The 16,038-nt window shown below is 42.4% G+C and overlaps 1 protein-coding gene across 1 annotated transcript in view; it reads left to right on the top strand.

Annotated features, from left to right (window-relative positions):
* Positions 1-5,392: 5,392 nt before the first annotated feature.
* LOC123375050 (BRCA2-interacting transcriptional repressor EMSY-like) overlaps positions 5,393-16,038 on the top strand; it is a 53,942-nt gene continuing 43,296 nt past the window's right edge. The window contains 4 exon segments of the mRNA XM_045025629.1: positions 5,393-5,438; positions 7,938-8,046; positions 14,981-15,080; positions 15,631-15,705. Coding sequence (XP_044881564.1) covers positions 7,977-8,046; positions 14,981-15,080; positions 15,631-15,705 — 245 coding nt within the window. The 5' untranslated portion in view covers positions 5,393-5,438; positions 7,938-7,976.

Here is a 16,038-nt window from a genome sequence, read left to right as displayed (position 1 = left end):
GAGTGCATAATGTACATAGCCCATTAAATATATTTGTTTCTAGTAATGAGGCATTTATAGTATATGTATGCTGTATAATAAATGAGGAAAAAAACTTTATAAACCCTCTATGTACTTTTAGTATGATTGCTCTTCTATTTTAACAATTAACATTATAAGACTTACTCAAAATATAATGTTCAAAAAGGCTTTTACAGATGTGTCCACAATCCATTTATGTTTAGTAGGGACTGTTTCAGTCATGTCACTGTACATATGACACTATCTCTTTATCCTTTTTAAAAGCCTTTTATTAATGAAATTGTGTGTGCGTAATTCTTAATTATGTTACCATTCTTGAGTTTTCTAACATGTCTAAGGTCAGCATTATTTCACTTTCAAGATCTCTCTACCACTTACTAATGGTTGCAAGATAATACTTTAAATGTACTTTATGGGAAATGATCTGGCTGTCCTTCATATCTTTGAGTGAAATCTAGCCTGGTTGAGTTTTTTTTTTAAATTATACTGTTTAAGTACAATAAATTATGCAGGTTTCCTGCTATTAAAATGCAACGCGTATTTGCAAGAGGAAATTGGAAATCATAAGAAAGCTTTTAGTAGCTTTATTGCTAATCATTATTTATCTCCCAACACATAAAAGGGAGAAATTCTCATCAGTGTGTAAGGAGAAAAAGGGGAGCAAGTTAAACTGCAAAGGAGTGCACCTCCAGAACAGTATCCCTTTTAAGATGTGCTCAAATGTGTGGTGGCAGACAAAAATCAACACATCTTGACATCTGTTGGTTGACCATGATTCTGGTGACACCACGAAAGCAAAAGGATATGGCATATATAAATGTGGGAGAGGAGAGTTAAACTTCCAAACTAGTTGCATAGATAGAATAATAGAAATGTAGTGCTGGAAGGGACCTCAAGAGGTCATCAAGTCTTGCCCTCTGTGCTGAGGTAGGACCAAGTAAACCTAGAGCATCCCTGACAGGTGTTTATCCAACCTGTTCTTAAATACCTGCAGTGATGAGGATTCTCCAACCTCCCTTGGAAGACTATTCCAGAGTTTAACTACCCTTATAGTTGGAAAGTTTTTCCTAATATCTAATCTAGATCTTCCGTGCTGCAGATTAAACCCATTACTTCTTGTCCTACCTTCTGTGGACATAGAGAACAATTGATCACCATCCTCTTTATACCGGTGCTTAACACATTTGAAGACTTAACAGGTCCTCCCTTCAGTCTCCTTTTCTTAAGATTAAACATTCCCAGTTTTTTATAGCCATTCTTCAGAGGTCTGGTTTTCTAGACGCTTTATCGTGTTTTGTTGCTGTCATCTGGACTCTCTTCAGTTTGTCCACATCTTTTTAAGGTACCCAGAATTGGACATTGCACCAGTGGAGGCCTCATTAGCACTCAGTAGAGTGGGAGAATTTCCTCCTGTGTCTTACATACAACACTCCTGTTAATATACCCCATGATTTTATCCCTTTTTGCAGCTGCATTACGTTCTTGGACATCATCTTACACCATCAGCAGGAAGACAGCAGCTGCAGCTTCAGACAGAACGTATTTCAGTATCTTTCTTTTTTATAAAACAATTTTTGGGGAGAAAGTGCCAAATACATTTTTTTTACACAAATGCATTATGGAAAATCCTTGCTGTCATTGAATGAACCACAAAAGGTTGTCCTCCACCATATTCTTCATAGGAAGTTTTGGGCCTCATCTTACCAAATTGTCTCACTGACATCACAAATGAGGGTTGGCAACAACTGGCCCAAAGTTTGCCAGGGAAGGGTAGTGTTGGCAAAGGGAAGTGCAATTGATACCTCCCTGCACTAGTTTTGCTGAATCTAACTGAATTAGTGCAACATTTAAAGCCAAATTCTTCTTTCAGATAATGCATACAGGTGGCTCTACTTGCCTTCACTTTGGCTCTTGAGAAGCGGTCATTAACAAGAAACAGAAAGGCAAAGTCTTCTGTTAGACCTACAGCATTTTGTTGTCCAAAATGATTGTTTTTTAGAATCCAAGAGGTTCATAAACTTGGAGAGAACAATATGAAATTATAATAATATTATTATTATAATATATTATTATTATTATTATTTCATATTGTTCTCTCCAAGTTTATGAACCTCTTGGATTCTAAAAAACAATCATTTTGGACAACAAAATGCTGTAGGTCTAACAGAAGACTTTGCCTTTCTGTTTCTTGTTTTTTAGAATCCAAGAGGTTCATAAACTTGGAGAGAACAATATGAAATTGTAGGTGAGGATCTGGTATTCAATAATCATATTATCATAGGACTGGAAGGACCTCAACAGGTCTTCTAGTACGGTTTCCTGCACTCATGGCAGGACTAAGTATTATCTAGACCATCCCTGACAGGTGTTTGTCTAACCTCTTAAAAATCTCCAATGGCGGAGATTCCATAAACTCCCTAGCTAATTTATTCCAGTGCTTAACTATCCTGACAAGAAGTTTTCCCTAATGTCCAACCTAAATCACCTTTGCTGCAATTTAAGCCCATTGCTTCTTGTCCTATCCTCAGAGGTTAAAGAGAACATTTTTCTCCCTCCTCCTTGTAACAGCCTTTTATGTACTTGAAAACTATTATCATATGCCCCCTCAGTCTTCTCTTCTCCAGACTAAACAAACCCACTTTTTTCAATTTTCCCTCATAGGTCATGTTTTCTAAACCTTTGATCATTTTTCTTGCTCTTCTCTGGATTTTTTCCAGTTTGTCCACATCTTTCCTGAAATGTGACGCTCAGAACTGGTCACAATACTCCAGTTGAGGCCTAATCAGCACAGAGTAGAGTGGAAGAAATACTTCTTGAGTCTTGCTCACAACACTTCTGCTAATACATCCCAGAATAATGTTTCCTTTTAGCTTGTGATCCACTATGGAATATTGGACCCCATAGGTGAGATCCAAGTGTCTCTGCTACCTTGAGGTGAAAATAATAGCACTAACTGAACTGGAAATAGATGTATCAAATCAAATCACATTCTCCACCTTGTCTTCACCTCAGAAAATTTCCAATTGTTTCTTACATTCTGGAAGCCATATATGAAATGATTTTTTTTCTTTCTTGCTATAAAATGCAAGCACAAACTGAGCTACAGTCACCCCTTCTGCAGTCTTTTTCTTTTCTAATACGATTTACTTTTTTTTTCTCTGTCTGTAACATTTTTCTGTAGATAATGTTTTTCTTCTAGCCCTTCCACCTGAGTATCTTTCCTGGCAGTATTGTGAAGCATATCAAGTGACCTTGCAGCTGCTCCTCCATGTGGCCAGCCTGTAGGAAGTTACAAAGCCAAGAAAAAGTTATTTTTAAAATAAGTGTAGTAACTCTGGCTTTGGCATTCGCACCTGCTGCAGCTATGGTACAGCAGCCTGGAATGCTGTTTTGAGGAAAGAAATAGCCAACGAGAGGAGCTCAGAATCTGCCCCCAGGAGTTGGTAGTTGGAAACTGGTTAGAGAAGGTGAAAAGAGACTGTGCTGGGGTGAAAAGGGGCTTGGCCAGAGGAAGTTGCATTAAAGGAAGCTGGACCATGAAAGGCCATGTGCAGGGAGTCTGGCTGCAAGGGACACAGAGCCTATGACCAGTGAGGTTGACTGTTGGGATGCTGACAAAGGGAAATACAGTTTGGGTGCTTGGAGAATGGGTGTGGCCCTCCAGATCAAGGGCTATAGTTCACAGGTGGACCTGTTAGATAAAGGTCTGGTTATCACAGTGTCAAAGCAAAGGAGCATCATAAGCCAGATAGAGGTGGAAGCAGGACAGCAGGGGTGAAGCTGAACTTTGTAGCCAGGGAGAGGAGGAGTTGATTCCCTTGGGGTGACTCAGAATGTTTTAGAAAAAACTTCTTTTATAATGATGGTAATTTATAGTTCATTTTCCTAAGCAAGTATTTTATTTTATATTATTCTATTATGTATAATATATTATTGTTCCTGCCTAATTTCTGTGTTTTTCCTTTATAAAGTTTTAAATTATCTCCATTGTATTGGTTTGCCTCTGCATCTCCCCACAGTAGGCATAGCCCCTAGCTGAGGCCTGAGTCACTCCATATCTGGGATGAGGATCTGAAAACATTCCTGGCTTTTGGGATTATATGGTCACTGTATTCACAGCTGATCGGCACATGGAGACCACAGAATGGAGCACATCTGGATCTGGTTTTTGGGGCGGTGGGGAGGGCAGGGGAGGGGAAGGGAAAGAAATTGTCTTATCTTATTGTTTGCATAGGAGAGGGGTATGTGCAGACTTTTTGCCCATACCACTTACACAACTGAGGGTGATTCAACATTCACAGAACACATATTTTATCATAAATAGTGTAAAGTTGTCAGAAGTACCCAAAATTTCCCATGAACCTAAAACCTATAAACACGGAGATAAAGGAAAAACCATATGACCAAAGCGGTATTGCGAGCCCCAAAGTTTCAAAACCCACAAGTCAGGCCCACCCAAAATCATGAGACAAACTTAAAAATCTTGAGATTTTAAAAAATAAATTCAGAGTTCTTTTTATTTGCTTCTGGTGGTGGAGTTTTCCTCTTTAGCAATGAGGACTTTAAAAAAAAAAAAAAATGAAAGCGGAGAGTCATAATGACTCCAGGCGCGGAGGGTTTAAGGCGCACAACTATCACAAGACTTGGGACAGAACTAAGTGCTGGCAACACTGCAATGCACGTATCCCCCTAATCCAGGCTGACAGCCTTTCAGTGTCCCCCACTAAGTGTGAACAATCGGGACGGGGGTGAGGGGTAATAGGAGCCTATATAAGAGAAAGACCCAAAAAGCGGGACTGTCCCTATAAAATCGGGACAGCTGGTCACCCTATCCCCCAGGAACGCAGCTCCTCTCTCAGTTATGCAGAGGGCTCTGGTTAGCACTTGGGTGTGCTTCACCCCTGGGTGCCAACTGCAGCCCCCTGACAAGGGCGCTGGGTGCAGGGAAAACAGGTTTCAATTCGCTTTGTAGCTCGCCCCGGTCTGAGCCGAGCCGCGAAACGCGACCAGCACGTCTGCCCCCTCTCGCCCTCCGTAGTGAGTTCCAAGTCTGTGGGCGGGGCGGAAGGCTGCTCTCTTCGCCCCGTTGTCAAACACAAAGGGACTACACCTCCCAGGCGGGCCCCGCGCGCCGCCCTCGGCCACCATCTTGGAAGCGTTGGTTTGATTGCCTGACCCGCCCCTTGTCTCGCGCCACGGCCGGATGTACGTCGTGACGTCCGAAGCGGGCCGTGGACAGGGCGCCGATGAGGGGAAACTACAATTCCCACACTGCCCCGCGCGGCCGCGCATGCGGGCTGCTGTTTTGCCGCCATCTTGGCTGGACGGAGCTGCCTGCCGCCGCCACTAAACAAACCCGAAGCTACGCGGGCTCTGCCGCTGAGGAGTCTTTAGATGTTCCCGGAACGGCCGGGCAGGTGGGTTCCCTCCGCCCGGGAGCTTGGGCGGGAGGGCGACTCCCCCCCTCCGCGGGCTTGTTTGGTGCCGTGTCCACGTCAGTGAAAGACGCAGGAGTGAGCGGCTCCGGCTTCCCCCCGCCCGGCAGGCGGAGAGCGGAGCGTCCTCTCACCGGGATGAGCCTGCCCTTTCCCGGGCTGAGCGAGAGGCTTCCGTCCGGCCCCCTGCCTGGGGGAGGGGGGAGCTGTGCCCCCCCTCTCCCTTCCCCCACACAACACCCCCTGGCTCAGGGAGCTGTGCCCCCCCCCCACAATACCCCTTGGCTGAGGGAGCTGTGCCCCCCCCCACAACACTCCCTGGCTGAGGGAGCTGTGCCCCCCACTCCCCTCCCCCACACAACACCCCCTGCTGAGGGATCTGTGCCCCCCCTCGCGTCCCCCACACAACAACCCCTGGCTGAGGGATCTGTGCCCCCCTCTCCCGTCCCCCACACAACACCCCCTGGCTCAGGCAGCAGGGAGCTGTGCCCCCCTCTCCCCTCCCCCACACAACACCCCCTGGCTGATGGAGCTGTGCTCCCCTCTCCCCTTCCCCACACAACACCCCCGGCTGTTGGAGCTGTGCCCCCCTCTCCCCTCCCCCACACAACACCCCCTGGCTCAGGGAGCTGTGCCCCCCCTCTCCAATCCCCCACACAACACCCCCTGGCTCAGGGAGCTGTGCCCCCCCTCTCCAATCCCCTACACAACACCCCCTGGCTCAGGGAGCTGTGCCCCCCCTCTCCAATCCCCTACACAACACCCCCTGGCTCAGGGAGCTGTGCCCCCCTCGCCCCTCCCCCACACAACACCCCCTGGCAAAGGGAGCTTTGCCCCCCTCTCCCCTCCCCCACACTTCACCCCCTGGCTCAGGGAGCTGTGCCCCCCTCTCCCCTCCCCCACACAACACCCCCTGGCTCAGGGAGCTGTGTCCCCCTCTCCCCTCCCCCACACAACACCCCCTGGCTGAGGGAGGAGGGAGCTGTGCTTCCCCAGCACCCGTCTCTCGGCTGAGGGAGGAGTGAGCTGAGCTCTCCCACACACGGAGCCCCCAGCCCAGCTGAGAGAAGGGGGGCGATAGTGTATCTCCCCCCGCCACCCCTTGCCTGAGGGTGCTGTGTGCTCCACCCCTCCCCCACTCAGCCGGTCCCCACCTTGGGCTGAGGAAAGCGGCAGCAGCTCTGTCAGCTGGGGGTAGAAGGAGCTATTCCTATTCCTTCCCCCAGTGTATGGAGGTCAGAGGCGGCATTTCACTTCCTCCATCTTGGCAGGGCGGGTGTACTGGGGGTAACTAAGCTCCCACCCACCTCTTGACCATCATGTCTTGTTGTTTGTTTATGGGATCATTTGTTTTCACTAAAGCCAACAATTACAGGATAGTGATAATAGGCACAATGAATTTTGGAGTGGGGGTAGGTGCATCCTGGTCTGGCTGTCACAGTTTCCTGTGTGTGCTCTGCGAGATCATCTCGTGCAACGTGTGGGATGCGATCTCTGCTTTGTTTTTGTTCGTGTTGCTAAACACAGAACCGTAATCACTGCTCTGTGGCGCTTCAGTCTAACGGCCCAAGTGCACTACAAGTATTGTCACGGTCTTGCACAAGTCTTATTAACCTGTTTGCCTCTGGCGAGTAATTTTTTTAGTGGGTGGACAAAATCATTCTAATGAGTGTGGTTTTCATCATTGTCAAGATGTGGTTGGACAAGTTAGATACTGTGCCTATATTGTGCCTGGACAAGTAAATGTTCATGATGTTTTTGCCACTCTGCAACATAACAGACAAATGACAAATACAGCCCCATGGGTTGTATAGTCACTAGCTGGAAGACTTCCTATAATAGATGCTCTGTGCATAAGGAGAGGGAGGGGACTTGTACATCAATTCAGAGATAGTTCCAGATGTAAGAGCGAGCATGGCATGAAAGAAGGTCTGAGAAAGATATAGGCAGCTCTTGGGAGAGAGGCTAGGATGACCTTCAGGTGTGTCTACACTAAAGAGACTATACTAGCATAGTTACTCTGGTAGAGCTATACTGCCATAGCCCCACAATGTAGATACAACCTATACTGACAGCAGAGGTTTTTCTGTCAATGTAGGAACATCATTTCCCTGAACATTAGCTCCCTCAGTGGAAGCACCCTTCCATTGACATAGCTGTGTCTACATGGAGGTTATGTTGGCATAGCTACAGTGGTTTATTCACACCTCTGACAGATGTAGCTATTCCAGTATAATTTTCAAGTGTAGACCTAGTCTGAGGAAATGGCTATAGGAAGTCAATGGCTGGTGTGAAGTTGCAGAATTCTGTTATAGTGAAATGACGCCTTTTGCAGGGGTTCAGGCAGGGGAATACGTGACTGGAAAGGAAGATGACCTTGGTGAAGTTCTGATCAGGCTGGAGGAAGGGAGAGGTTGCACTAATCAAATTGCGAGATGTAGAGTATGGACTTGTACTTAGAGTATTTGTATTCTTTTTCAGGGAGGTTGAGCTCTGTGGGAGCACAAAGACAGAAAAAGAATGCCTGTTGTGTGGCCAACCCTTCTGGATCTCAGCAGGGATGAATGCAAGAGGATTCTTCGCAAACTGGGTACAGTGAGATGCAATTTGTGGGTCTCTGCTTCCTCTATCCCACTGGCTGCTGGGACTTTGTGTATCTATCTCTGTTTAAAGAATCACCAGCCCACTGTCTTCATTAAACACTTTCATATGTTTGCAATCAACTTATAAGATACAGAAAATGATCAGTAGGTGTCAGTTTTTTCACAGAACTTGCTTTGGTAGTATTTGGTAGTCTTGGATGCTCTTTATGGATTCAATGAATAGAGCTGGTTATGCACCTAATTTCATAGAACCATTTTAATTGGATGGTACCTACACTGCAAATTATGATGTTTTCATGCACATTAATGTGTAATAGGAGACATTTCTGTCAAAAGAGAGTAACTCCTCAGTTTGCTATCTCCACATATCTGATTAATTTCCTACCTGCTTTTTTGGTTTTATACAGAGAAAACATATGAAGGTCAAAATGAATCTTGCAATGCTACCCTAATGTTTAGTTGTCACAGTGGTTTGATTTACATCAGTAAAACTACTGTAATGCAGATACTCAATGAAAGAAAATGTCCCACAATACAATATTTCCAATCTTCAATTACAGGAGGACAGGAATTGGCTGGGAGATGTGAAAACAATCTCCTCAATTAGTTTAATGGTCATAACATTAGGAGCCTATTGAATTGCTGTAGCCATGCATCGAATTCTGGATGCTTTGCCCAAATGAAAAGGGCTATCAGTAAGAAGGGTTCTGGGTGTTATATCCGTAATAACATGCATCTGTGGTACGGCAGGGGTCGGCAACCTTTCAGAAGTGGTGTGCCAAGTCTTCATTCATTCACTGTAATTAAAGGTTTCGCATGCCAGTCATACATTTTAACCTTTTTAGAAGGTCTCTTTCTATAAGTCTATAATATATAACTAAACTATTGTTGTATGTAAAGTAAATAAGGTTTCAAAATGTTTAAGCAGCTCTATTTAAAATTAAATTAAAATGCAGAGCCCCCTGGACCGGTGACCAGGACCCGGGCGGTGTGAGTGCCATTGAAAATCAGCTCACGTGCCTCCTTCGGCATGCATGCCATAGGTTGCCTACCCCTGTAGTAAGGCAACTATACTTAATAGCTTTTAATAGCATTTTAGTATTGGAAGAAGAAAGATCTTAGTTTTCTTTTCAGACATTCATTTAGGCAACATAGTCTAGTGGTTGAACACAGTAGAGGGAGTTGAGATTAGATATTTGAGATTTTCTACTGACTTCCTATGTGACCTTGGGCAAATCACTTAACCTCTCTGGGCTTTATTTTACCCATCTATTAAAAAAGATGAAGTACTGTACTACATACCTTGCATCAGAGGCATGAAGGTTAATGTTTGTAAAGTGCTTTGAGGTCCCCAGATTATGCTATAAAACTTTATTAGTAGCTGAGAGAAAGGGGTTGAAACTATTTTCTCTCATCTTGCTCGGTTATCTGGGGGAGGGGGTTCTGTTTTTAAGAGACAGCACATTGAGTATAGAATCTGAACCATTATTTTTATTTAAAAATTTATTACTTGTACTGTGATAGCACCTAGAGGCCCTAACTGAGATTGCAAGTGTACAAACAGAGACAGAGGCGTATACTATCCGAAAGAACTTTGTCTAAATAGACAAGATAGACAAGGGAGGGGAAATGGAAGCACAGAGAGGTAAAGTGACTTGCCCTTAGCAAGGTCACAAAGCAGGTCAGTGGTAGAGCAAAACATATATAGCCCATGTTTCCTGACTTCCAGTCCAGTGCTCTGTCCATTAGAACACTCTGCAAGGCTCAGATACTCCATAGTAAATTAAACACCATAGCAGATTTTAGAAAAATGTGTCAATACTTAAATCATATCTTAATGTGATATCTAGCACTGCCCTGAGTCCTTTGCAGTACATAGCTGAGGAAGCATGAAATATGGGATGAAGTGGCAGCCTTAAGTTTGAATTTGCTTGTTTTCATTTGTTAAACCTAATTTTATACCTTATTTTGGCCATTTAACTGGATTTCCCTTGACTGAACAGAGACTGTACGTTACAATTTGTCTGTACTATTTAGGGATAGGAGTGAGAAAGGTGGTTACATAACAATGGCCATACTGTGTCAGACCAAAGGTCCATCTAACCCAGTATCCTGTCTTCTGAAAGTGGCCAATGCCAGGTGCCCCAGAGGAAATGAACAGAACAGGTAATCATCAAGTGATCCATCCCATCACCCATTTCCAGCTGCTGGCAAACAGAGGCTAGGGACACCATCCCTGCCCATCCTGTCTAATAGCCATTGATGGACCTATCCTCCATAAACGTATCTAGTTCTTTTTTGGACTGTGTTATAGTCTTGGCCTTCTCAACATCCCCTAGCAAAGAATTCCATAGGTTGACTGTGCGTTGTGTGAAAAAATACTTGCTTTTGTTTGTTTTAAACCTGCTACCTATTCATTTCATTTGGTGACCCCTAGTTCTTGTGTTATGAGAAGGAGTAAATAATACTTCCTTATTTACTTTCTCCACACCAGTCATGATTTTATAGACTTCTATCATATCCCCCCCTTAGTTGTCTCTTTTCTAAGATGAAAAGTCCCAGTCTTATTAATCTCTCCTCATACGGCAGCAGTTTCATACCCCAAATCATTTTTGTTGCCCTTTTCTGAACCTTTTCCAAGTGCAATACATCACTATTGAGATGGGGTGACCACATCTGTACGCAATATACAAGATGTGGGTGTACCGTGGATTTATATAGAGTCAATATATTTTCTTTCTTCTTATCTAGCCTTTTCTTAATGATTCCCAACATTCTGTTAGCTTTTTTTTGACTGCTGCTGTACATTGAGTGGATGTTTTCAGAGAACTATCCCCAGTGACTCCAAGATCTTTCTTGAGTGGTAACAGCTAAGTTAGACCCCATCATTTTATATGTATAGTTGGGATTATGTTTTCCAATGTGCACTGCTTTACATCTGTCCTGTGATCTTCACTGTCTGCCAAGATGCTAAAACATAAGACCTTTAAATTTATAGTAGCTCTCCATAAAACAAAACCAACCTTAATTCAGACATCTAGTGATTACCGGGTAAAGTAACTTCATAGTCTAAACACAGAAAAATATCGTCGTATCTCTTATATTACCTTGTGGTACCTTAGCAAATGTTGACTTTAAAGACAACAATTGGACTGGTATATAAAAGGCTTCATCATCCTAGCCTTAAATACTTAAGCAGTTATTGTCTGCCCAATGTCCTGGTTTAGGGATTATGGTTGACTAAAGTGGGTCTTCTCTGTTTTCCCCTAGGTTTAGTCAGAACTGGGGTGGGTGTAGGAATTGTTTGGGGCATGGTTCTCTGGTTGTGTAAATTGAGTCCACTGGACTCACTCGCTGACAGCTTTTGAAAACAATATACAAATAACAAGTCTTGCTTATTTTGGCAGCTATTATCTGACTGCTATTTGTGCTCTAGTCAGTCTTTTTTGTTATTGTTTCTGTCCCTATTAATACTTATTTTTATGTTAACTGGGATTTGATTTTGTTGGTCTGTATAGCTATGTGTAGTGTGGAAAGGGTTTAGATTGCTAATTTAAAACAAGGCTTTCAGTCACACTTTTGTGTGAAATGTTCAAATAACTAGAACAGTAAATCATTCACTGATAAATTGGGCTGACAATTTATATGGCAAGTTCCAAACCAGTTCATATTAAAACAATGTATGGCGTAAAAACAGGGTTATATGAATGTCAACAGGCTCTCAGCTATAATATTTTCAATTTAATGATGGAACACCACTTATATGAAAGATGTGCCCCATGATATTAGGATTATATATTTTGACTGAGTGGTATGTCCATGTTTTGCTCTTCAGCATTTTCTGTAAGCTAAAGTATAATGTTAATCATTTTTCAGTGTTCAGTCAGTTCATTGTCTTTGATGTATTGGTTGCACATTAGAGATCTGAGTGTTTCTCGTTGCTTCAATGTGATAGCATTCTTTTCTGCTTTAAATAGTTACATATGTTATGGAAATTAAGCAAGACACATGGACAACAAAATTTATATGACAGTCTAAAAAGCTGTCTTCCCCTCATTAAAAAGGAATGTTAGAGGGAAGATTAGTTTTTCTTTTGATAGAAGTAACTTTTTCATGAGTAAAGTCAGTTTTCAGAATGGAGAGAGGTAAATAGTGGTATCCCTCAGGGGTCAGTACTGGGACCAGTCCTATTCAACATATCCATGAATGATATGGGAAAAGGGGTAAACAGAGAGATGGCAAAATTTGCAGATACAAAACTATTCAAGATAGTTAAGTCCCAGATTGCAAAGAGCTACAAAAGGATCTCCCAAAACTAGGTGACTGGGCAACAAAATGGCAGATGAAATTCAGTATTGATAAATGCAAAGTAATGCACATTTGAAAACAATCCCAACTAAATTCCATCTTTCCTATGGAGTTTTGTTAAAGATCTTATAAATATTTCATTTACTCCTGGAAAATTACATAGTACTTTACAAAAGTAGGGCCTGATCTTTCAAGTCCCTCTGCGTGTGGCACTCCTACTGGTGTCCGTGGGAGCGCGTGTGTGCTTGCAGAGTTGGTCTTTGTGGCACCTAGTCATAGTCTTTTAAACTGCTTTCTAGAGAAACTGCTGTGAAATCACAACAAAATATGCTACATATAACAACTGTATATGGCAGAGTAACTTGCTGAAATGGCTGTGAATCATCAGTCTCTCGTAGAGTGGGGCCCCTGGATGATCGAGATACAAAAGTATAGTAGTATTTATATATAGTATAATTGGAGATATATCAATCTCCTAGAACTGGAAGGGACCTTGAAAGGTCATCGAGTCCAGCCCCCTGCCTTCACTAGCAGGACCAATTTTTGCCCCAGATCCCTAAGTGGCCTCCTCAAGGATTGAACTCACAACCCTTGGTTTAACAGGCCAATGCTCAAACCACTGAGCTATCCCTCCCCCCTTTAAGGAGTGCTTAAAGACAATAAAGTCATTGCGGAGAAACTAAATGGATTCTTTGCTTCAGTCTTCACGGCTGAGGATGTTAGGGAGATTCCCAAACCTGAGCCAACTTTTGTAGGTGATAAATCTGAGGAACTGTCACAGATTGAAGTGTCACTAGAGGAGGTTTTGGAATTAATTGATAAACTTAGCATTAACAAGTCACCGAGACCAGACGGCATTCACCCAAGAGTTCTGAAAGAACTCAGATGTGAAGTTGCAGAACTATTAACTATGGTTTGTAACCTGTCCTTTAAATCGGCTTCTGTACCCAATGACTGGAAGATAGCTAATGTAACATCAATATTTAAAAAGGCTCTAGAGGTGATGCCGGCAATTACCGACCGGTAAGTCTAATGTCAGTACCGGGCAAATTATAGTAAAAAAAATAGTAAAGAATAAAATTGTCAGACACAAAGAAAAACATAAATTGTTAGGCAACAGTCAACATGGTTTCTGTAAAGGAAAATAGTGTCTTACTAACCTATTAGAGTTCTTTGAAGTGTGATCAACAAACGTGGACAAGGGGGATTCAGTGGACATAGTATACTTAGATTTCCAGAAAGCCTCTGACAAGGTCCCTCACCGAAGGCTCTTAATTAAGTTGTCATGGGATAAGAGGGAAGGTCCTTTCATGGATTGAAAACTGGTTAAAAGACAGGAACAAAAGGTAGGAATAAAAGGTAAATTCTCAGAATGCAGAAGGGTAACTAGTGGTGTTCCCTAAGGGTCAGTCCTAGGACCAATCCTATTCAACTTATTTCATAAATGATCTGGAGAAAAGGGTAAAAAGTGAGGTGGCAAAGTTTGCAGATGATACTAAACTGCTCAAGATAGTTAAGACCAAAGCAGACTGTGAGGAACTTCAAAAAGATCTCACAAAACTAAGTGATCGGGCAACAAAATGGCAAATGAAATTTAATGTGGATAAATATAAAGTAATGCACATTGGAAAAAATAACCCCAACTATACATACAATATGATGGGGGCTAATTTAGTACAATGAATCAGGAAAAAGTTCTTGGAGTCATCGTGGATAGTTCTTTGAAGATGTCCACGCAGTGTGCAGAGGCAGTCAAAAAAGCAAACAGGATGTTAGGAATCAATAAAAAGGGGATAGAGAATAAGATGGCGAATATATTATTGCCCCTATATAAATCAATGGTATGCCCACATCTTGAATACTGTGTACAGATGTGGTCTCCTCATCTCAAAAAAGATATACTGGCACTAGAAAAGGTTCAGAGAAAGGCAACTAAAATGATTAGGAGTTTGGACTGGGTCCCATATGAGGAGAGATTAAAGAGGCTAGGACTTTTCAGCTTTGAAAAGAGGAGACTAAAGGGGGATATGATAGAGGTATATAAAATCATGAGTGATGTGAAGAATGTAGATAAGGAAAAGTTATTTACTTAGTCCCATAATACAAGAACTAGGGGCCACCAAATGAAATTAATGGGCAGCAGCTTTAAAACAAATAAAAGGAAGTTCTTTTTCACACAGCGCACAGTGAACTTGTGGAACTCCTTGCCTGAGGAGATTGTGAAGGCTAGGACTATAACAGAATTTAAAAGAGAACTGGATAAATTCATGGAGGTTAAGTCCATTAATGGCTGTTAGCCAGGATGAGTAAGGAATGGTGTCCCTAGCCTCCGTTTGTCAGAGGATGGAGGTGGATGGCAGGAGAGAGATCACTTGATCATTACCTGTTAGGTTCACTCCCTCTGGGGCACCTGGCATTGGCCACTGTCAGTAGACAGGATACTGGGCTGGATGGACCTTTGGTCTGACCCAGTACGGCTGTTCTTATGTACTCCTTTTTTTAATAAGATGTTAATACATTAATAGAAAATCTATTGTCTTTAAACCCATGATTTTATTATTCCCTTTTTGCTGTTAATGGTTAAGAGCTAATCATATTTCTATATTTCCTTAGAACTGGAGGCATATGCTGGAGTTATTAGTGCCTTGCGTGCACAGGGGGACCTTACCAAGGATAAGAAAGACCTTCTTGGAGAACTCTCCAAAGTGCTTAGGTAAACCTCACTCTACTTATGGTAAATGTGGTGAGTTTATAATTGGTTTATGGCCTGTTTTCTTTTAAAAGCATTGCATACACTTCCTACCAGAGGCATCTTCTGTTCTTAAAATGAATTCATAATCAGAAAAGAGACTCCAGAAACAATACAGTGGGAATTCCATATTTATTTTTCTTTCAAAGATTCCTGGTCACATTTGCTTATCTTGCAAATGAAATTTTTTTCCTTACTTCCATCCTTGTAAGATTGCAACCCAGAATTGGAAATCCTGCCATGTAACCGCTAATGTAATCTCTAGTAACTGTGGGGAAATCCTTTCTATTCTCTAGGCCAGAGAATTATTTCTTTTACCTTCTGAATAATAAAATACTTTATTTCCACTGCCACAGGAGAGATAAGCAAGTGGCAATCTCTAAAATGTAAATGCTGACCCCTCCATCCACCAGAGTGGAGCTGTTTCTAACATTTTCATTTTCGCTAACGGGATCAGATAAATATATTTGTCTTTCCATATCTAAAATATATTGGCTGCTTTCTTTTTTGACAGCATTTCAACTGAGCGCCATCGTGCTGAAGTTCGGAGAGCCGTAAATGATGAACGGCTAACAACTATTGCGCATAAGTAAGCTATTAATCGTACTGCACATTACTTCCATAAGGCAGCAAATAGTCTTGCCATTGGGCAGTCCTTTATCTTTTAAACCAAATACTAAATTTTAAACCACTAGCAACCTTGAAGGGATAACACAGCTGACTATTGAAGTAGTACATATAACTATACCCTCAACTGTTGCAGATCTGTCGTATGTACTATAGGAAAATGTGTGGAAGTTGTTTAAATCTGCAGTTAACAAGTCAGTGTTTTGTTCGTTAAGGTAGTGCTTAGGAGCCAGCTGAAAATCGGGCCCCATTGTGTTGTATATAAACATAGTATAAGAGAGAGTTCCTGCCTTGA

The sequence above is a fragment of the Mauremys mutica genome, chromosome 1 (genome assembly GCF_020497125.1).
Source record: "Mauremys mutica isolate MM-2020 ecotype Southern chromosome 1, ASM2049712v1, whole genome shotgun sequence".
Lineage (NCBI taxonomy): Eukaryota > Metazoa > Chordata > Testudines > Geoemydidae > Mauremys > Mauremys mutica.
This window is presented reverse-complemented; position numbering and strand designations above follow the sequence as displayed.